The sequence below is a fragment of the Canis lupus genome, chromosome 16, assembly GCF_003254725.2.
Source record: "Canis lupus dingo isolate Sandy chromosome 16, ASM325472v2, whole genome shotgun sequence".
NCBI lineage: Eukaryota > Metazoa > Chordata > Mammalia > Carnivora > Canidae > Canis > Canis lupus.
Window position 1 is genome coordinate 8,008,354 of NC_064258.1, and position 22,237 is coordinate 8,030,590.

Genomic DNA, 22,237 nt, shown 5'->3' on the forward strand with positions numbered 1-22,237 from the left:
CTCTGCCATCCTCATTATGTCTCCAACATCAGGGCCAACCATTCTCTCTTTCTGAAGTCTTCATCCTCCAAATATCCTCAGAGCTAGTTCCCTCATGTATATCTGCTCTTTACTCAAAAGCCACCTTCTCAGAGAGGGCCTCCCTGGCCATGCCATCTACAATTTCAACTCTACCTCCTCCCATTTCCTAGCCCTTTCCATGCTTTGTTTTCTCTCCTACCACTAATCACTGTCTAATATTTTACTTATTTACTTTTTAATTATCTCACCAGAATATAACCTCCATGTAGGCAGTGGGCAGGGAGTTTGTATATTTGGTGCACCACTCTAGCCTAAACCCCTAGGACACATCCTGACATGTAAGTATCATCAAATATTTGTTGAATAAATGAATATATAATTCCTGTAATTTATTCTTGCAGCACGAAGGAGAAGCACAGAGTGAAAATTGTTATCCCACTGGAAAACATCACCATCCTCTCTGACCATATCCTTAGGAAGTCACCAAGACATAAGTACACTCAGCTCTGTGTGTTCACAAGTCAAGAACCTTAGCTAAGGAACTTTGTGCTGCCTTGTGTACCTTTCTTTTTTTTTTTTTTTTTTTTTTTTAAGATTTTATTTATTTATGAGAGAGAGGCAGAGACACAGGCAGAGAAAGAAGCAGGCTCCATGCAGGGAGCCCAACATGGGACTCGATCCCAGGTCTCCAGGATCCGGTGCTGGGCTGAAGGCGGCACTAAACCACTAAGCCACCCAGGCTGCCCCCTTGTGTACCTTTCGACCCCCTCCAAGCCCCCCACACCACGTTGCATTTAGAGCCTCTACATTTCCCAACTCCTCACTGATGCTGTACTCAAGCCCACCCAAGTGTCTTAAAAATCAATGTTCAGATTACAAGAAGATTTTCTTTTAATTAATAAGGTAACCAAGAACAACCACAATCAAGTAGTATTTGAGGCCAAGGGAATTGATTCTGTATTTCTCCATCTGGGAATTCTTCCATTAAAATAACTGAGGTGGTTTTAAATTCAGCTATAACAGTGGACACAAACCTCCTGGAATGTATGGTTAGCATGCTAAAGTCTTTATTACAGGACTCCTCACCTTGAGAAAGCCCATTTCTTTCTTCTAAATAATAAGGATCTCAATATAGGGATATCATTGTTGTTGTTCCTAAATGCACTTCACTACCTGGAGACGATCTATCTTCTGTGAAGAAGCCATTATGGTCTCTGATGCATCTCCCTTTTTAGCAGCTTATTGATCTACAAGCGCCCAGCCAGCCACCACACCACTACGGATATGTGTAATAAAAGCTGATACAGGCATGCTGCTGGCACAGAAACATAAAAGTCCTTCTTTGAAATGTTAACAACTCTGCTGACCCAGAGAGATGAAATGCCACCTTCCAGTTTGAAATAAACCTCTGAGTTCCTATAGGTTTTAAAATAAACATATATGGCAAAAGACAGTTTTCAGGGTAAGGGTTACCCACCATTTTATGAGACTCGTGATAGTATATAGCTCATCAATACTTTTTTATGATTATTTTTTACAATTAATCCAGCTCTTCAAAACACTGGTTTCATTGGAATTCCTACCCAATGGTCACTGCTGAAAGTACAATCTAAATTTTTTATCTGAGCACTTTATACAACTTGGGTGAGAGGTGCTAGAAATCAGTTTTCTAGCTTAAACCCAGTACAGATTTAACTAATATAAATCCAGGATTTAGAGTGGTCATAGAAAATGTTTCCTTGACATGAATCATTTATTTAACCTAGTTTAGACAGCCAAGCAATGTGGCTGTATCTATATTTATCTGCTGAAAGCAAAAGAATTACTCTACTTATCTGAAAGACTCGGCAACAGGCTCAGCCCTTAGACTGTACAAAGGGAGACGTCCTTAACACCTTCACCATGAGATGACCCAGCCAGAACAACAGTCATGGATCATTTTGGAAGAGAATCCACTTCCCTGTGAAACACTGAGAAGTGAACAGCTGTCTCATCCGTTGTTGACCTAGGACTCAGTGGTCTTCATAAGCAAAGATGTGTGGTTGGCCATCACATCTTTTGCCCCCAAATCCCCTTGTAAGGAGATGGGTGTTTTCCATGAGCAATGATGCTCACCAACAATGGTGCCAGATGAGCCAGAGAATTGGGAGACAGATACTCACCAGGATCACGGAATCTCCCGTTGAAAGTCATAAAAAGTGAACTGAGGGGGGCACCTGAGTGGCTCAGTGGTTGAGCATCTGCCTTCGGCTCAGGTCATGATCCTGGGGTCTTGGGATCAAGTCCCATATCGGGCTCCCCTCTTCTCCTTGCTCTCCCTCTGCCAATGTCTCTGCCTCTGTGTCTCTCATAAACAAATAAAATCTTAAAAAAAAGAAGAAGAAGAAGAAAGGGAAAATGAACTGAGGTAAGAACTAGGCAGTTACAGAAGGCATCGTCTCTGTTTTCAGGTCATTATCTGACCAAAATCACTATCAGAGGAGATTTGACGAAGCTGCCCTAAATAGATGGTTGAGGGGGAGTCTGGCCATAGACACTCCTGATGATAAATATTGAAAAACGTGGAGAAACATCCTGAGGAAATAGCCACATGTGTCAGACCCCGAGGTAAATTTGGAAATTCTTACATCCATGACAGGAACAAGAAATGGAGGTAGCCTTCTCTTTGCCAACCATGTTTTGGGAAGGAGGACCAGCTGAGGAAAGGCATGAAGGAAATAAAAAGTGGGCAGGATCACAATTAAGAGGTCAAATCCAAGAAAAATGAAATCATCCCGCCTTTGAAATTCTCCTCTTGTGAGTCCAGAAATATGGGTGCTTTAAGAAAATAGAAACCCTAACAAAGGAAATAAATTGAAGTTTATCATATGCATTACAGAACAATTCACAGCAGGCTTCCTTTTAATAGTGAGTCTCCCTGGTCCAATGAAATTATGGCTCTTTGTTAAAGAAGATTTCCAGATCGACTGCATTAAGTGAGATAAACCTTCATTCATTCAACAAGTAGGTATTAAATACCTATTACAGCCCATGCATTATGCAAAATGCTGCGGATGAAAAGATGAATATGAAATAATGCAAAAATAATCTCAAAAAGGAGGGAAACCTATAGGAAAATAAAATGTCACTGGTGCTGGAAAGTATTTGGTGTGTGACAGAGGCCTAGGAGGAAGAAGGCAATCCTACTCAGGAGGAACAGGTGAGAATACCAAGCAAGACAAGGAGAAGAGGCCTAGAGCTAGCTGCTAAGAGGTAAGCACGTGTTGGGGGTGGGGGCAAGCAGGGACAGGGACTTACAGGCAAAGGAAGAAGCTCATAAGCAAAAGTGGAGGCACCAATTAGCTTAACCTGTTTGGGGACCCAGGAGTCCTTCATCAGGGCAAGAGGAGAGCTTGCTGGTATGGAGAAAAGCATGATAAACAGGGGGGCCGGGAGGCATGTTGCCAGACCTGGGTGGCCCACATGCCAAGGTGATGATGACAGATCTTATCCTGACTGATAGCCACTGAAGGATATTGAGCAAAGTGGTAACATGATTCAATTTCCAGTTAAGAAACATCCTTCTGAATAGAAAGCAGTGAGGAGAGAGGTACTAGAGAGCAGGAAGCCAAAGGGCACCACAAGCCCACAGCTGCTGGGGACCAAAATGCAGCGGCGACGATGGAACAGGATGGGAGGGACAAGCATGAACGTGTCAGGTCTAGAACTGGCTTGTTCACTGCTTGCATGAGTAGGACAGGAGAGAAGAGGGCCCTGAGGATGATTCTGAAGTTTCTGGGTTGGGCAACTAAGAGAGGCAGGGATGTCATTCCCCAGGATGGAGAAAAAGGAAGGAGAAAGGATTCCCGGGTGGGCAGGGAAGAGAAACAAGGTGTCCGAGTGAGATATCCCACAGGAGAGCTGTTTGGATTTTAGGTCTGAGTGAGAGATTCCCCGTGGAACAAGTCATGAGCTTCGAAGGGTGAAAAAACCACAGGCATGAAAGAGAATGCTCCAGGAGAATAGAACCCCGGAGAACCCACACAGGCTGAGAAAGAAGAGCCAGCGAAGGAGAGGGAGGAAGAACAGAGGTAGAGGGGCACCGGCTGAGTCGAAAGAGCCTGCGACTCCTGATCTCTGGGTGGTGAGTTCAAGCCCCACGGTGGAGATGCAGATCCAGGAGGGAACGTTGCCTTCACAGTCAGAGGAAGCACAGTGTTGAAAAAGAAGGAGCAATCCCAGCCACCACCACCCACCCCCCCCCCCCCCCGGGAAGGGGGAGGAAACCCAGTGATAGGGGCCTAACAGTGCACCGAAGCTGCTGGTGAGGAAGAGAAGCGAGCCAGACCACCTGAGCAAGCTTCGCTGCTGTTTCCTTGGTGCTAACACCTGTAGGGAGGAGGGAGCCACCGGAAGAGGTTGGAGACTCAGAGGCCAGCTTTGCCCAGAGTGGGAGGTCATTCACCAAAGGATGGGGGGAGCCAGCTATGCCGAGCTCCCCCTAAGAGCACGAGGAACAGGGCAGCTCAGCCACCTGGGACACCCAGAGCCGCATGTGGGCATCTCATCCGCCCTGTGGTTACTGAAACGTAAGCCCGGCAGTGATTCTGCTTCAACGCCCCTGAAATCCCATGGGACACTCGTGATTCCCTAGTAACCTCGGACCAGCTTTGGTGCTTTAAATCATCACCAGATGAAAATGGAACCCCTGCTATTGTCCTGATGGGCCTTTTCTGCTGCAGCTATGGTTTGTACAGAGTGGAAACACGCCGTTATCGTCACAGAGGGGCCCTTGGCTAAAGTCACCCTCGCATTTTTAATGATGAAGAGTCCAAACCTTACTCATTCATAATAAAACTACTTAAAGTTTTACCAACTAACATTCTCCGCTGGGTTTGAAAAGTGATAAAACCTCTGAAGAAATAACATGCAATTCTGGTCCTTTCTGATTAATTCTTAGCTTCTCCTTTCCCAGTTCACACCAAGCTCCTCCCTAGGGGCTCAAATGCCTTCCCAAATGCTGGTGCTCTGGTTCATCCCACATTCAGTCTCTTGCGTCTTATCGCTTCAAAGTTCAGGGTCTGATCAATTGGAGGGATGGTTTTAATTTACCTTTCTGACCCTTGAAATTCCTTGTTTTTCTCCAGAAAATGTGTATATTTGTATATTACTCCCTAGCTTAAAAACAAATCATTTTATTTTTTTTAAAGATTTTATTTATTTATTCATGAGAGATCCAGAGAGAGAGAAGCAGAGACACAGGCAGAGGGAGAGGGAGAAGCAGGCTCCCTTCAGGGAGCCCGACGTGGGACTCGATCCCAGGTCTCCAGGATCAGGCCCTGGGGCAAGGGCAGGCACTAAACCCCTGAGTCACCCAGGGATCCCCAAAATAAATCATTTTAAAGCCTCAATTTCCTCTTCTTACACCACATCTAGAGTGAATAAAACATAATTTTATTTGTTCTAAGCCCTTCCCATGAGCTGCTTTCAGTGAAAACTGTTGGTGGGGAGTTACCTGATTCTCCTCTAAATGCTGCTTGCTACTACTTATAAAAGTCAGTCACAGATCACCTCAAACACAAAGTTTCCCAAGAATTGTTCTTAGAGAACCTGCCTCCTATACTCTGAACAACAGTCTGAATAAATTTAACCTTTTTTGTCAGGATCATGAAAACCTCCCAAGTAGCCCGATTGTGAATGCATTGTGTATGCCCCATTCGCTTCAGATTTTTTTTTTATTGTTTTCTAAGAAATGAAATAGCAAAGATGATTTTAAAGCAACTTCCCAATTCCATTTGTTTCTCTGTCTTGAGAAAGCCAAACGTCATCCTTCATTTTGGGCTCCTCAGTCTCATGCATACTTTTATAAAAACAATGCAAATAATGTTTCCATAAACAATATCTAATGTTATTTGACCTACTTTTTAACTTCATATAAACAGCAACATACTCCCCATTTCATTCTGTATCCTGCTTTTGTCACCCAAATTTTACATTTACCCATTTGGAAATACGTGGATGTGGTATATTTATTTTACATATATAGTGATAGTTTCCACTGTATGACTATGTACCATACCTCATTATCTATTTTCCTATTCATGGACACTTAAGTTTTTTCCATTTTGCTTTTTTATTCTGCTATTACAAGCAGCGGTGCCATGGACATTCTTGGATGTGAGCAGAGTCAGGAGCATGTGTGCCAGGCTGCAAGGTGCGCGTGTCTTCGGCCTCCTGAGATAGAATCCAGCTGCACTCCAGTGTGGCGTCAGCTGACATACAGCAGGATATGAGCTCAGAGCTTTCTTAAGGTACAAACAACCCCATCCCATCCAGATCGACAAAATACTCCAGGGCCTTGGGGAATAGGAGTTGTGTTTGCCTAAATAGAATTGCTGTTAGGAAGATTAAGAGAAATTCAGGCCAAAATTGAAAGGGAGATGCTCTGGAGCAAATAATGTGTCCAACAGAGTGAGGTTCAGAATATAGAACAGCAGGGCATTTTAGAACGCAGGAAATGGTATAAATTTATGAAGATGACCTAATATAAAGTAAATTGCCTTTTCTTGGCAAAATACTTTGACTCAAAAAAAAAATCAATTGAAATAATCAGATACTGCAGTCTCCCATAAAACAGCAGATCTGTCAAACTTCCTTGAAAACCAACAGCAGCTTCCACTCAGAATAAACATCACCTGTAGAAGATTCCTGGTGACTCCTGGAACAAGGGCTCTAAACGTCATCTCCGTGTATACAAATTGATAAACTTTTTTCATGTTTGAATCATCTGTTTGTTGCCTGACTCCTATTTAAACTTGCTGTTACTTTTGAATACCGCTGAACAAATTACCTCTGATATGATTTATAAAATCTGGTAGCAGTGGCTGCCCCTTGGGAGAGAGGATGGATCTGGGTCACATGGGAAGGTGGAAGGCAGACTAGACAAGCATTTACCTCATCAAAATTAATTAGTAGGGGCACCTGGGTGGCTCAGGGGTTGAGCGTCTGCCTTTGGCTCAGGTCGTGATCCTGCGGTCCTGGGATCGAGTCCCACATCAGGCTCCCTGCAGGGAGCCTGCTTCTCCCTCTGCCTGTGTCTCTGCCTCTCTCTGTGTCTCTTATGAATAAATAAAATCTTTATAAAAATTAATAAGTAATCTTTAAATGAGGCTAAGGCTTCACCCTACCCATCTACAAATAACAACTCTTAGAACATCTCCTCTTCTACAAAGCCTTCCCTAAGTGCTCCAAAATTCAAGAGCCACTCGGGCCCCCAGGATGTAAATCTCTCCCAGAACCAATGCTGGGGCTTGGATTTATTAGTCTTCTTGCACACTTCCTCCTTTTGTTTGTTCTTTGAGGACAGGAACTATGGATTTCACTCAGGATTAGCCACCCCAAGTCATGTGCCTGACATAGTTGGAGCTCAAAAAACATTTTTAGTATAAACACAGTGAAGTGTTCTTCATTTTACAAAGATTTTTTAATGACCCAAGGGATGTATTCACTACTTTTACTTGTTTTATATCTTGGTGCTCTTTAAAAGTTTTGTTTTACAAAACAAGCAAAAAAAAAAAAGGTAAGATAAGATACTCAATGTTTAAATATAAGCCCTATGAGGGCTTGTCTGTTTTATTTTTTTTAATATTTTATTTATTTATTCATGAGAGACACTGAGAGAGAGCCAGAGACACAGGCAGAGGGAGAAGCAGGCTTCACGCAGGGAGCCCGATGTGGGACTCGATCCTGGGACTCCAGGATCACGTCCTGGGCCAAAGGCAGGCGCTCAACCGCTGCGCCACCCAGGTGTCCCTCTTGTCTGTTTTATTAATATCTGCATCCCAAGCAAACCTTGGGCCAGTGCCCAGCACACGTAAGTGCTCAATAAATGTGTTGAATGAATGAAGATCTTTGGCTATGAAGTATATTCTACACACCAACAGCAATCCAGCTCCATTCTCTATTAAGTTTTATAATTTATTTTAATTAATTAAATTGTGGTGAAACATACGTAACACAAAATTCATCATCTTAGCCAGTTTTAAGCATACAGGTCGTTGGTATTAAGTATATTCACATTGCTGTGTAACCATCACCATGTTGCTACATTAAGTGTCTACTTTTTTTTTAAAGATTTGTTTGTTTGAGAGAGACAGACACAGAGCTCCAGTGGACAGAGGGGCGGAGAGAGCCCTGCGGACTCCTGGCTGAGCACACCGCCCCCCTTCGTTTTTACAACCCCGAGATCAGGACCTGAGTCAAAACCATGAGTTGGAGGCTTAACTCCACCCAGGCGCCCCTAAGCCACCCAGGGGCCCCTAAGTATGTACACTTTTAACTCCAATCTGCAACCTGGCATTTCAAATCATTAGAAAGAGAAGAGACGAGGTTTTGTTACAGGATCGCATGTGGGTATGAAATTAGCTGCTTTGTTTCACCTCTTCCTCTGACTCGCTAGCACCCTGGAATGGTCCTTTTCTCTCTCCTTCCTCCCATGCTTTCTTTTCTCTCCTGGTTCACCTCTTCTTCCCAACCATCTACCTATTATTTACACTCTATCCCCTGAATTTACTTTTCTCACTTCAAATGTTAAAAGTGTGAAAGGGCTTGAAGTTTATAAAATCCAAACTCTACTATTTTATGTATGAGGAAACAACATCCTTTGAAAGAATGTTTGCATTTTCTCAGAAACAGCAGATGTCCAATCCAGATGTTCAAATCAATTTTCCGTCCACTCATCCCCCGGGTCACGCACTTCTTCCTCTCTGTGTATTGTTTGGATTGCGGAGTTATAAGAGTATCTGCATCTGAATATATATGCGTGACTTTACTCTCCAACTCCTGGATGTTTATGTGCCTGCGTGTGAAGAGTCAAACTAGCCCAGAGTGTGTTTAGGATTCTGCTGGAAGACCTAGGATTACCTAGTAACAGCAGAGAGGGAAAAAATATTTTTAACTGACAAACCAAAGTGGAATATACAGAATTGATCCTGTAATTGATCCTTAGCGACCCTACAGTAAAAGAATAAATAAACCAACCTTCTGGAACAGAAATATGCCTCTTGACTTTGTTGACTCAGTAAAAAGAACTCAAGGACCCCCCTTCCCCTCTCCCCGGAATTCCCTGACCAGTTGACACAGATGCGCTCTTTTGAGGAAGAGCCTGATCCAAACAAATAGGACAGCGAATTTGTCACTGAGCTAGAGTGTAAGTTCCCTCAGGACAGGAACCCCCAGCACCTAGCAGAGGGCTCAGCACACAACAGGTGCTCAAAACACATCAAACCAACCCTCTCTCCACCCCACCCCATGCACCTGCCCATTGAGTCACAGGGCTCCCAACTATCAACTCTCACTGGTGAGCTGTATTTCAACCTGATAATGGAGGGGGGTGTGACTAAGTGCATTCGCCTGTACATTTGGGCACACACACAATGCGCATGCATGGGGCACACGCTATATATAAAGACCACGAGTGTTTGCATGTGTTTGCCCTTGAGCAGGTAATGCCTCCCTATATTTTAAAACCAAAACTAGAGGTGTCTGGGTAGCTCAGTGGTTGAGCGTCTGCCTTTGGCTCAGGGCGTGATCCCGGGGTCCTGGGATCAAGTCCCGAATCAGGCTTCCCTCAGAGAACCTGCTTCTCCCTCTGCCTATGTCTCTTCCTCTCTCTGTCCCTGTATCTCTCATGAATAAATAAAATCTCTTAAAGGAAAAAAAAAAAAAAAACTAATGAAGCTGTCTAACTTGGGGCTTACCTGTCCATCTTTTCTTTTGTGCTTTCTAAGAGCAAAGACACCTTATGGCACTCCCTCCCTCCCAGTATTATATACTGATTAGTTCATTAGATATTATTTTTATTCCAATTGGCAGAAAGTAGTACCATTTTTAGTACCACTTTTTTGTAGTAAACTCTATGCCTAATGTGGGGCTTCAATTCACGATCCCAAAATCAGGAGTCACAGGCTCTGCTGACTGAGCCAGCCAGGCATCCCTCATTTTGATTCCATATGTATTTATTTATTATCTGTCTCTCCCTCCTGGAACATAAGTTTCTCCATGATGTCCAGTCCTTAGGCTTCTAATTAATATTTGCGGAATGAATGAGTATGTCCTTCATGGCTCTAACCTCAGCATCTACCACAGTGAACAAAATAAAGTCTCAAAAATCATATAACAAAGCGTGTATGAGCTTCTGGCAGTGGGTCTCAAAGCAAGATGTGTGAACCACTTTAAAATGATCTTCCTCCTCAGTGCTAAGCTGAAGTCCTCAAGCAGATCTCCCCTGGGTGAGATTCTAAAATTAACTTTCTATTTCTTTTCCAGATTGAGAAATCAAGATATCAGCCTCTTCTCCATCCCACCCCTCCCCCAGCAGACTGGTGACAAGAGAGTACAGTGGGTGTCACCAAACCTGAGCGAAAATTCGAGTCTTGGCAGCTTCACTTCCTTATCATGAGACTTGGCAAGTTGACTGACATCTGTATGCCTCAGTTTCCCTAACTGTACAATAGCGATGAAAAAAATAACACCCACCTCAAGTGTAACTATGAAGAACAAATTAACTAACAGATGTAAAACTCTTAGAGGAATACTAGGCATCAAGTTTGGCAATTATTATTATTAATCCTCTCCTCCCACTCAATAATGCAATTATCTTTTTTTTAAGATTTATTTATTTATTTATTCAGATAGACATAGAGAGAGAGAGAGGCAGAGACACAAGCAGAGGGAGAAGCAGGCTCCATGTCAGGAGCCCGACGTGGGACTCGATTCCCGGGACTCCAGGATCACGCCCTGGGCCAAAGGCAGGCGCAAAACCGCTGAGCCGCCCAGGGATCCCCAATAATGCAATTATCTTTTAATGAAGTTGAGAGAGGGAAAGGAGAGAACAGAGAAGCGTGTGAGAATTCTGTGACTCAAAGATGGAAAATTAATAAAATACAGATTTAGTATAACTGACCATGAACTTGAACCTTCTGCACAAAACATTCAAGGAGCAAATTTTCTTCAATTGTAGAACAGCATACTTCAACTTAAGCTTAAGTTACCATGTTTAATTATCCTCATCTGGGGCAGCCTGGGTGGCTCAGCAGTTTAGGGTGTGATCCTGGGGACCCGGGATCAAGTCCCACATCGGGCTCCCTGCATGGAGCCTGCTTCTCCCTCTGCCTCTCCTCTCTCTCTCTCTCTCTCTCTCTCTGTTTCTCATGAATAAATAAATAAAATCTTAAAAAAATAATTATCATTATCCTCATCTGAAACGAAGTATGTGCTTGTTCTTTTATAAGGTTCTGGGTTCCATACAGCACTGTCCAATGGGGCTTTCTGTGATGACAGGAATGTTCTCCAAACTACACTGTCCATTACGATAGCCACTAGCCACACGCGGCTCTTGAATATCTCTAATGTGGCCAACACGACTAAGGAAATGAATTTTTAATTCCATTTAATGTTGGTTATCTTAAATGTAAATAGCCACTGGTGGCAAGTGGCTACCCTACTGGGCAGTAGAGCAACCAGGGATTTGCGTGCACCAGCTCCATGCCGTGGCTCTTCCACGCTCTCCAGACCCACGCTCCGCTCCTCTCCCTCACTCCAGCAATCAACACTCACGAGGCCAAACCTGTTTCCCACCTCCATGGCTCTGCAGATGCTGGCCTCTTTATCCCCATCCACCTCTCAACTTCCTGAAAATTTTGTTCAGATTTCACTTCCTCTTTCGCCAACCCCCTCCCGGCGTACCTCACCCCACTGCCAACACAATCCATCACTGCCTACTCCGTGCTTCTCTGCATCTGTTTCTGCTGCTCTCATCACCCCGTAGTTGTCATTTATTTCCTGTGACGCTAACAGATTGTGGAAATCTTAAGGACCATGTCTTATTCTGCGCTTTGTTCTTGTGATGTGTGCCCATCACATAATATATGTGCAGTAAATATCTGGGGAGCATTTTATTAATTTGCAAATATATGCAATGTTTTTGTTAAAATAAGCCTCAGTATATTGACAACCATTCCATGATTCTATGGAATTGAATGAAATTCAATTCTATGGATTCTATTCAATTCTAATTCAAATTGTATTAATAAGGCCTGTTTTCAAATAATAAAAAAAGTTCTTAAGAGTCTCAGCTGAAGGTCTACTTATTTTAAGCCATATCAATATAACATTTCAGTACAAATCAAAGAATATAAGTGTTCCCTGGAACAAAATCCAACCTGTAGCTGCTCCTCCTAACGGTCTGGAAGTCTCTTGGATTTCAGAAACTGATCCTGTCATTGATCTGTCCCCCATGCTTGCAGTGACTTACTAGGGAGACATTGACCCGGTTGAAAACCAAGAAGACAAGAGGACTTGATTTTGGACACCATCATATGGGAATTCAAGGATGATCTATCCTTGCTACACCCTTTACTCAATCCTACCTCCAAGAAGAAAATCATTAAAATCCTATGTACTGTAAAAATAATGATTGTGGGTGATAGATGTCTGTTCAGTGACATACGCTATCAAAAAAAAAAAAGTATTGTTTCCTTCTTTCCTTAGAAAAACTTTTTTTGCTCAAAAAAAATCTTCCTCGTTAAATTAGGTAGCATCTGTTGCAATATTAATCTGCCCTGAGAGCCACAGCGGTTCATTTTTTTTTTTCAACACAACTTACTGACTAATCCTTCATTGGGATTCCCACACAAGTGTTCCTACAATTAGAATAAGTTCTTGATGGATATGATTCTGTGAACCTTATTTGTATGAGATATTTCCCAAGCCCACACATCTGGTGAATGTATTTTACAAATACTTATCTTTTCTGCCCTACAGGAACTTACAGTTCAATAAGACAAACAAATAAATATACAGTGACCAGAAATGCCTATTTGTTGGTATAGTCATGGCAGCAGGGCATTGGAAAAATGGATTTTAGAGAGAACATGCATCCAAAGGACTTTATCTTCAGATCAGATATAGATTTGACTTTTGTTTTCTTATTAATTATGTGGTTTTGTTTTATTTTAAAATGCACAACAGCACTTCCTAATGCAATGAATATTAATTTAACAGATGATTGACTTGCAGGGACCTGTATGGTCATTGTGATAAATCTCTAGTTTTCCCATAATACTGACAGATTTGACAGTCTTTTCTCTGGTTTCCCTTTCCCCTTACCCAACACATATCTCTCAGAATTTTAATCTAAGATGTTCCCCAAAAAGACAAAGGACTCAATATCTCTTGAGGCCACTAATAACTACTATGAGATAAATATCTCTCCCTAAGATGCCTGCCTTAAATTTAAATATAAGGATATCAATCTCTTTTTTTTTTTTTTACTTCCTTCCAAAATCTTCCAATCTAGGAAGAACACTGATTAAGTCTAGAAATTATGTTCTGTTATTGGAATTGCTTGTGGATCCTACTAATAGAAGATGCACTTATTTCCAAAATGTGTCTCTTGTTGCTCGGAAAAGGAAGATCTAGCTTTCACAGATTATGTTTGGGGGCTAAAAATGAAGATAGTGACCTTAGGTCCCTCAAGATTTGTAAGGCTGACATGCCATCTATCTCAATAATACCTAACAAGAATGTCAAATGGACAGAAATGGCCCTGGTAAGTGGGTGTTTGCAGCTGACAGTGATTGCTGTATTTTGGGTGATGGGGAACAGCATCTCCATTAGTTCAAGTGAAATACAACACCCTGCCAACTCAGGGTATCAGTGTATTCAATCCCCCTGCTGTGCCGTGTCCATTTTCTGTTGCTGCAATTAAAAATCAGTCGATACAAAGTCAAAATGTTGTACACTCTTCCCCTATCCCTTTCCCTGACACAGTGTTTCCAGCTCCACCGGAAGAACATGTCACTATGGTAACCAATCTCTCTGGTGCACAGACCAAGTCAACCTTTCTCCCAGGATTGCCAGGCAAAGCGACATGGAATCAAAGCCCTCAATGGAACCACCAGGAGCCATGGATTCCATCCCCCTTTTTCTAAGTAGAGTGAACCAAAGCCAGACAGAAGGATACCCATCTTGTTGCAAGAGACCTTTAAGAAAGGAAATGTAAGACTGTCTGTCGTTCAGCCAAGTGCTATCACTGTGCATCAGTCCTTATTAACATGAATTCTTCTGCACTTTTCAGCTAACTTCCTACACCATTTCGATTTTAATGAAAGCAGAGAACAACAAAGGACATAACAATTCATGAATCTGAGGATCTGAACACTGTTACAGTCACCCATTCTCAAAAATTATTGCGTCTTCTCTTGGCTTTCCTACTTCTAAATCCAAGTTACTCTCTTCTGGAATTCTCTATTACCCTGCACATCTTTACAAAGTTGTAGAGCTCCAAATGGGTCACCCTGCTCCAGTATGAGGCTAACCATGAAGCAGTTGTGATGTCTGTAGTATTAAGACACTCATAACTGAATCAGCTAAAATCCCTAGTCATTCTACAGGAGCTACAACACAAACATTAAGATGGATTCTCCTTCTGGACTTACTTCACCTACATCTGACTAGCCACCTGGACTATACCCACTGCTTGTCATTCTTAAACAACTAACTGGTTGTTTGTTTGGTTTTCTTTTCTTTTTTTTTAATTAACTATTTTTTCTGCTCAATCTCAACATTTTTCTAAATCAAAGAAGGGTCTGTTCCCACAAGTCATATTTTTAAACAGCAGCAAACCTGCATTATAATATTAAGGGGCAATAAGAACGGTTTTCCACGTGGGTCTCAAAGACTTTGCAGACAACAAAATAATTTTCACCTCGACATCACCGTTAAATAGTTGAAGAGAACGAAACACAGCAGGGAGAAAAAAAAACCAAGACTCCTAAAATCGCACCACAGCTTCCAGAATGCAAGTACCATAAAAGACAACGTATTCCCTTCTTCAGACGTTCCTATATATCCAAAGAATATTTCAGTGCATTAACGGAACAGGCTGGTCCCCAAAGTACAGAAATCATGCAAAGATTTACAAATTGCATCAGACGAACAGACTTTAAAAAATTCTGTGATGACACTAAAGTATCCAAGAAATGTTCATCAGTAGCAAATGCAGTCTGTTTTCTGTTTGGGAATACTTGAGGTATTTTTGATATAAATCTTCTGAACGTGGTAATTTTTTTTTTTTCCCCTCTGAGGTGCCCACTTTGATGTTACCTGACGAACTACTTTTTCCGCGTTTATAGGCCCTGTTAAAGCCGAGGCACGCAGGTCACTTTTGACAACCGCCTGCTCCAAAGGAGACCTCAAGGATCGTGGTACATGTTACTGCTCAACAGGCCTGGAGCTGCAATGGGGCAGGGGCTGTGATCTATGGATGTTTATGTGACCGATGCCCGCACCAGGCTCCAGTACAGTCCGGCACTTAGCAAACGTCTGTGGCGTGAGTAAGGCCTTCTCGGTGAGACCTTTCCCCTTGAATCGGTTCAATGTCTGAAACAAAGATTGAAACTAGGAGGCTGCCTGCCTGACACAACATTCTCGAAGGGCTTCCTCCGCACAACGCAAGAGGACAGATTCCCTCCCTCCCCGGGGACCGCTGAAGCATCAGCCTGGATAACCCACCGCCCTCCCGGGACCCCGATATTGCACAGCAACCCCAGCAGACAAACGCAAGACAGGAGGCCGGGCGGGGCGGGGCGAGGCAAGCCTCCGTTACCAGCTCCCGGGAGGCAAGTTCGGGCCCCTGCGGGGCTCCGCGGGGCCTGGAGGGCCTGACCTCGCGGGGGCAGGAGGCCGGGAGAGCGCGGGGGCAGGCGCGGGGAGGGGAGGGGAGGGGAGGGGAGGGGAGGGGAGGGGAGGGCGGCGGGGCCTGGGAGGCGCCGGCTCTCCTCGGCGCTCTCCGCGCTCTCCTGTCCGCAGCGCCACGCCTCGCGCCTCGCGCTTACCTTTCCGGATGAGGGCTGCGATCTCGGGGTCGAAGCCCTGCCGGTGGCACTTCCTCCAGAGGCCCATGTTGGTGGAGTTGTACTGCCGGCTGCACTCGTCCACCGGGCTCATGGCGAAGAGCTGCCGGCGATTCCGGGCCCGCAGGAGTTTGCCCTCCCAGCGGTCCAGGCGCGAGCGGCTCGCCCGGAGCGGCAAGTTGTTGTTGTTGTTGTAAATGAAGCCGGGGTCGACCCGGCGGGTGTTGAAGGCCTTGCACCTGTCCCTGTGCTTCCTGGCGTCCGTCTCGTACCAGTGGTCCGAGCAGATGGCCACGGCCAGCATGCCCAGGGCGCAGAGCGCCAGCGACAGGCCGGTGTAGAGCAGCAACCTTCCGGCAGCCATGCCTCCGCTGGGCGGCTACACCATGGGCATGATCCGCCGCAGCCTCGCCTTCCCTCCGCGCGCCCGAACAAAGCGGCGGGCGGCCGAGCCGAGGGGGAGGGGACGGGGGCGGCCCGCGCGGCGGCGCCCCCTCGCCCCCGCCTGCGGTGCGCGGCCCGGGGCCTGCGGGGATGCGGGCGGGCAGCCTAAAAAGTTCTGATCCGCGGAGGCGCCGGCTGGCTCCTGGGCATCCTCCGCGGCAGGTGCAGCCTCGGGCGGCGGCGAGCGGACGAGGCCGCCTCCCGCGCCTTCCCTGCCCCCGGGAAGTCCGCGCGCAGCCGGGCCTCGGGCGCCGCTGCCCTGCGAGGCCGCAAACTCAGCGCCAGGTGCCCCCGGCTGCAGCGGGGCTGCCGGGCCTCCTTCGTGCCGGTGGCGACGGGCCGCGCTCGCCTGGCCTCTTCTCGGGGCGCGGGGGTGCGGGCGGTCACGAGGCGCCGCGCGGCGACCGGGTGAACCCCGGCCGGCCGGCCACGGAAACCTCCGGAGGCCCGGGCCCCGCCGGGGTGTCGCACTAGGCGGCTCTCCCCCTTGCGGTCTGCCAGCGAAGAGACGCGCTTCCTCTCTGGGTCGCCTCTGTTAACGCGGCTCCGCGCCCCGGCCACCGGCGGGTCCCTGGCTCTGCCCGGCCGGCGCGCTGCGCTCAGAGGCGGGCTCCCCGTGCGCGCACGGCCGCGGCCGACCTCTCCGCGCGGGCTCCCGGGTCGTCTGCGTCGGGCCTCGCCATTCAGGAGGCCCCTCGGGCCGACGGCGCGGTCACCCGGGCGGCGTCACCCGACGAGCCTCGGCCCGGGGCTGCGGACGACGCGGCGGGAGCTGGCGGGCGCGAGGGGCAGGCTGCGCGGAGGACGGTGCCCCCGGCGGGGCGCGCGGCGCGGGGCGCGCGGGGCTCGGCTCGCGGTGCCTTCAGCACCATGGACAGGGCGCGCGGTCGGGGCTCGCGGGCAGCCGGCCCCCGGGGCGTCCTGCCGGTCTCCCCAGCGCCCTCCTCTTCCTGAGTATCCGCCCGACAGGTTCCAGACCCGCCTCTCCCGCGGCGCCTCCGCCTCACTCCATCCGGCTCCCAAGTAGCCGCGGGAAGCGTGCTGCCCAGGCGCAAGGGAAACGCTGCAGGCACCGGGGAAACGGCGGCCCCGGCCGCTCCGAGCAATCCGCCCCCTGCTCCCGCCACCCGAGCCCGGCCACGAGCCGTCGGCTCGGCTCTGCCCGACCGGGCTCAGCCGCTCGCGGACTGCACCATTTTCTTCGCAGCCCGCCCGGAGCCGAGGCGCCGGCTCACTCGGCGGCGTGCAGAGAATCCCGGCCGGGTCTCGGCGTCCCGCGATCGGGCTCCTTGGCGCGCGGCGGCCGCGAGGTGAATGGGGCGAGGGTGGGGGAGGGAGGCCGGGGCGCGGGGCTTCCCCTCCCCGCCTCCTCCTCCTCCTCTAGCCGCGGCGGCTCCGGAGCCTCGCGGGCGCGGCCGGTGCTGGGGAGCGAGAGCCCAGGCTGCGCCCGGGGTGCTCGCGAAATCGCATCGCCCGGCTGCGGGCGCCGGAGGAAGCCGCTGCCGCGCTCGCTCGCTCGCTCGCTCGCTCAGCTCGGGCGCCCGGCGCTGCAGCCTTGGCTAAAACCCACAGACGAGAACACGGAGCGCGCAGCCAAAAGCTAGTGATGTCATCCGTGCAACGTGAGCCTCATCTCTTATTTTTCTAGCATCCTTAAAGATAAACTGCACCATTTCCCAGGCACGAAACGTCTAAGCCTTAGTCTTTGACCAGGCAAGTCAATGGTGTCTAGATAGGTATGTGCCCAACCACATCCATATTTATGCACATATACATATATGTGGTATGTAGCATGTTTACACGCATTATTATAAATGTAGGGATGTTGCCTCCATCTCCTGGTTCTCTCTTTGCAGTGGTGGAAAATTCTCTCGCATCCACCACTGGAAGGATAAAGGCTGCTTTATTGCAGAGTCGGCACCCAGAGGGGCTGAGGAAGTTCCCCGCGTCCCCGGTTTTGGTGGCTGGTATCTTGGATCATATTAGATCTTTGTTTTCCCCCAGAAAGCCACAGGCGCTCCCTTGCTGGCTTAGCTACAGGCGTGGCCCCCCGGGGCCGCGCGCGTCGGCGGGGTTGCCACGGCCAACCCCAGTCTAGCCCCACGCCCGCGCCAGACACCCTGACACACACCCACCTCCACCTGCCTCCACTCCCCTCCCTCCGCAGCAGGAAAGGAAAAAGGGAAATGATTGATCCTTTCAAGACCAGAGGCAGAGGATGTTAATGGGCGTGCGGCGTGGCGGGGGGAGGGGGGTGCTTAATAGATATTTTGAAAACGCCCGGGGGCTCGCGCTTTGAGAGGGGAGGTGGGGTTAAATGAAACCTCGGCGCGGGATTTGTCCTCGTCTGGGTGGCGGCTGGATGTAGGCTCAGCGGGGGCTCTGGGAGGCAGTGAGGGACCCTCGACCTGGAGCCGGTGGGCCGCCAGCGAGCCCCGCTTCATCCCAGAGACGCCCCCCGCCCCTCCCCGCCCGGCTCACGTGAGACCGCGCCGCAAAGGCTGGGAGCCTCCCTCCCAGGCTGCAAAGCCGGGTTTTTTCTCTCTAATGCTCGCCCCTCGGTGTCACCCGCACTACAAAGCCGGGGGCCCTCACTGCCGGGTGAAGAGCTGCCCCCGGGAAAGAGAGGGTCCGGCACCCCGCTTTGCACAGCGGGGCCTGCGAGCCTGAAAGAGCGCACCTCCACCATATTCTTTTTGTCTTTTTTCATCCTTTCTGCAGTTTGAAAATCGGGAACGAGGCGTTTCAGTGCCATCTAGTGGGGGAGGGGCGTGCCTCCCTTTCTGTCCCTGGATGCGGCACTGGGATTTGCTGAAAGGGACAGCAGAGCCTGAGGATGTCCGCCCGGTTCCTGGGTGCCCGGCTGGCAGAGAGGCCGTGGGCATGTGCCCTTTGCCAACCCCTGGTGCCCTGGGTCCCCCGGGACGGCGAGGTGGGGCCCAGGGACTTGACCACAATTTCTTCTCACCTTCCTTTCTACCCTCCTCCCACCAGTTCCCTCTCCCCCAACGTGAAAATGTGGAAACGAGCGCAAACACTTTGCACACATGGAGACAATGTCTGAAATTTCTGGAGCTATTTTCTCCTGTAAAGCCCAGAGCACTTTTAGGCTAACGGGATGTCTATGTTTGACCATAGGGAGAAGGCAGAAAGGTGAAATGATACCTACAAGGTCACTCAGCAAGTTGGTACACATCCAGCATTAGAGCCTCACTCTCCTGATTCTCAGTTCTCCCCTCCCCTGCGAACCAGCTAGGAGAGGTGCCCCTGGAGACCCCTGGAAGCCCAGGTAGCCACCCATTTGGCAATAAAGGAGCCTGACCATTTTATCCCTATCTGCCCTCCCTTTTCCATTATCCCATTCCTTTCTTGTTCTTCCTTTTTACCATTTTCTCTTGGCCTATGCCTTAGGCCTACTTCCAAGACTATGCCTTGCCTCTCCTCCCATGGTCCTCCTCAGCAGTCCGGTGATTAGGGCCCTGCTAAGAGAAGGGACCCAATGGCACACTGTCCTTTTTTCTGAACATCATTAAAATTATATTTTGAAATGTTTGTCCCTGGTGACATCCCAAAAGCCTTTTAAAGATGTTCATTTGAGGCCTCCTTTGAAATGCTGTTTTCCTGGACAGTCCTGCTCCATTTTGAGAAGATCCTTGTTGGGGCCAGGCGGGAAGGGAAACTCCTCAAGATGGCAGATACACCAAAATGGCTGAGGTTCCTGTCACCACCTCCACTTGGGACACCAATGGACCAATGACCTGCTGACAGCTTGAGCAGACCCTTACACCTCTCCTTTGGACTTCCCCAACCGAACCCAATGCCCTTCAAACCCCAGAGGAGGAAGTCACCTTTGACTGGTCGAATTGCAATCCTTCCTTTGCATATGAGCCAACCAATAGGAAACCGTTCTGCCTTACAACGTTATGTAAACCCCGACTACCTTGTCTTGGCGCGACTTCCTCGACTCACTCTCTTTCCCCCATGAGTCGTGGAACCTCGCCCGAGGGTGCCTGCAATAAAATCTGTTCTTGGACCCTCGCTTGCCTTGGCGGTCTCATTTCCATCTAGTTACTAAAAAACTTAACAATCCTGATCTTTGGAGCTAAAAAGATGGTGGATTCTTCCTCTTGACTATATAACTACATGACCTTTTTTCCTTGAGTGATCTACGTTTCTTCCCTCCGTCTCTTTCCAATTCCTTCCACCCTGTTAGCTATAGCATCACTATCTCCAACCTAGTCCTTCTGATTTGAACCTATACTGTCCTCAGATCATAGAATCTCAAAATTGGAAGGGACTTTAGAGTCAACCACACAATAATGCATGAATCTCTCCTAGAACATTTCCCAAAAAGTAATTGGCCAGCTTCTGCTTGCACACTTGCAGTGATAGGGAAATCACTCTCTTGGCAAGCACTCTGTTCCTTGTCAGATGGTGTAAGTGGTTAGATAATCCTTCCTTACATTGAGTATTTTCCTAGATCCCTGTAATCCTACCCATTGGCCTTTGGGAAGCCCACAGATACTTGATTCCTCTCCCATATAATGGTCCTTCTTGACCTACTTGACCTCTACCATCATGTTCTCCCTAAGCCTTCTTTCTTCCAGGCTAAATACCTTTTGTTTATTTCCTCTTTGAGCTTGCTGCCCCTGGGTTTCTGATTCTTCCTGATTATTAGTATGTCTTATATCCAACAGTGCTCCTTGATATAACAACCAAGTCAACCGATAAAGAAAAAAAAAAAATGGCCATGTTTTCACAAGACCCATGCGAAGTTCTAATAATCCTCACCTTCTCTTCTAGGATCTCCTCTACAACTCATCCCTTTGAATGCTACCCTAGGATCTTACCCCAGAGTGATATTAAGATCATTGGTTTGCAGTTTCTGAAATCTACATTTTTGAAATTTGGAATTTCATTTGCTCTTGCACAACCTCCCTCCTTTTCTAACGAATGTTCACATTCTCCGAGCTCTCTCCAAGGCCAACAACAGAGATGCAGAGATATCATTAAAAATTCTCTCTTTCCTGAGGTACAGTTCACCCAGAGCAGAGAGATGCTTTCCTACAATTTCTTTACCCATTGGGAACTGTCTTCAGTTATCATATTTGTTCTACTCTACACCCTACTTTTAGTCTGAAAACCATTCTCCTTGACATTGTCTCTTGGAATCAAAATAAAAATTGATGAGGTCTGTTTTCTCTTTGCCATTTATCAATATGCCATCATTTGCTCAGAGAAGTGTCCCCCTATATATTCTTATTCTTGTTTTTCTAACTAACTTTGCACAACTTGTACATTACTTGAAACCCAAGAGTTAACTTCTACTCTAGCCCTCCTAACACAGTCCCCCAAGCATGTGACATGCTAGTATTTATGCTTCTTTCTACATCACAATTCATCGCAGAGCCACATTGGTTTGTTAGAACTTCCCTTCTTTTCTTCCTCATTAGGTTCATTACAGAAAAAGGCAATTTTCATCTCACCCCTGGGCATCCAAGTCCTCTCCCTCCTTTTTTTTCTTGTTCCTCTACCATACCACCATGTTAATCTTCTTATATTCTAATTCTCCTTTACCCAAAATTCTGCAGTAATTTCATCTTGCCTGTAGAGTAAAGCTCAAACTTTTTACTCCAAGTGCCTATTTTCCAAAGCTGACCATCATATTCACTTAGACACATTCTCTGTTCTAACCAGGCAGCCCTCTTAACATGTTTTGAAAAGCCCCTGCATTGGCATCATTCCTCTTGCCCATAAAATATTTAACTGCTCTGCTTTTTAAAGTTCTTGTAATTACAGATGCCACATATCAGTAGGTCAAATAAATAGCATTTTATCATCTCACTAGAAGCTGAAAAGACAACCAATTAAAGCCAACA

The 22,237-nt window shown here is 47.2% G+C and overlaps 1 protein-coding gene across 1 annotated transcript in view; it reads right to left on the bottom strand.

Moving 5' to 3' along the window:
* TMEM178B (transmembrane protein 178B) overlaps window positions 1-16,417 on the bottom strand; it is a 342,764-nt gene extending 326,347 nt beyond the window's left edge. The window contains exon 1 of the mRNA XM_025433717.3: window positions 15,897-16,417. Within this exon, the coding sequence (XP_025289502.1) occupies window positions 15,897-16,278 (382 nt within the window). The 5' untranslated portion in view covers window positions 16,279-16,417. The remainder of the gene's footprint in view (window positions 1-15,896) is intronic.
* Between the last annotated feature and the right edge of the window lie 5,820 nt (window positions 16,418-22,237).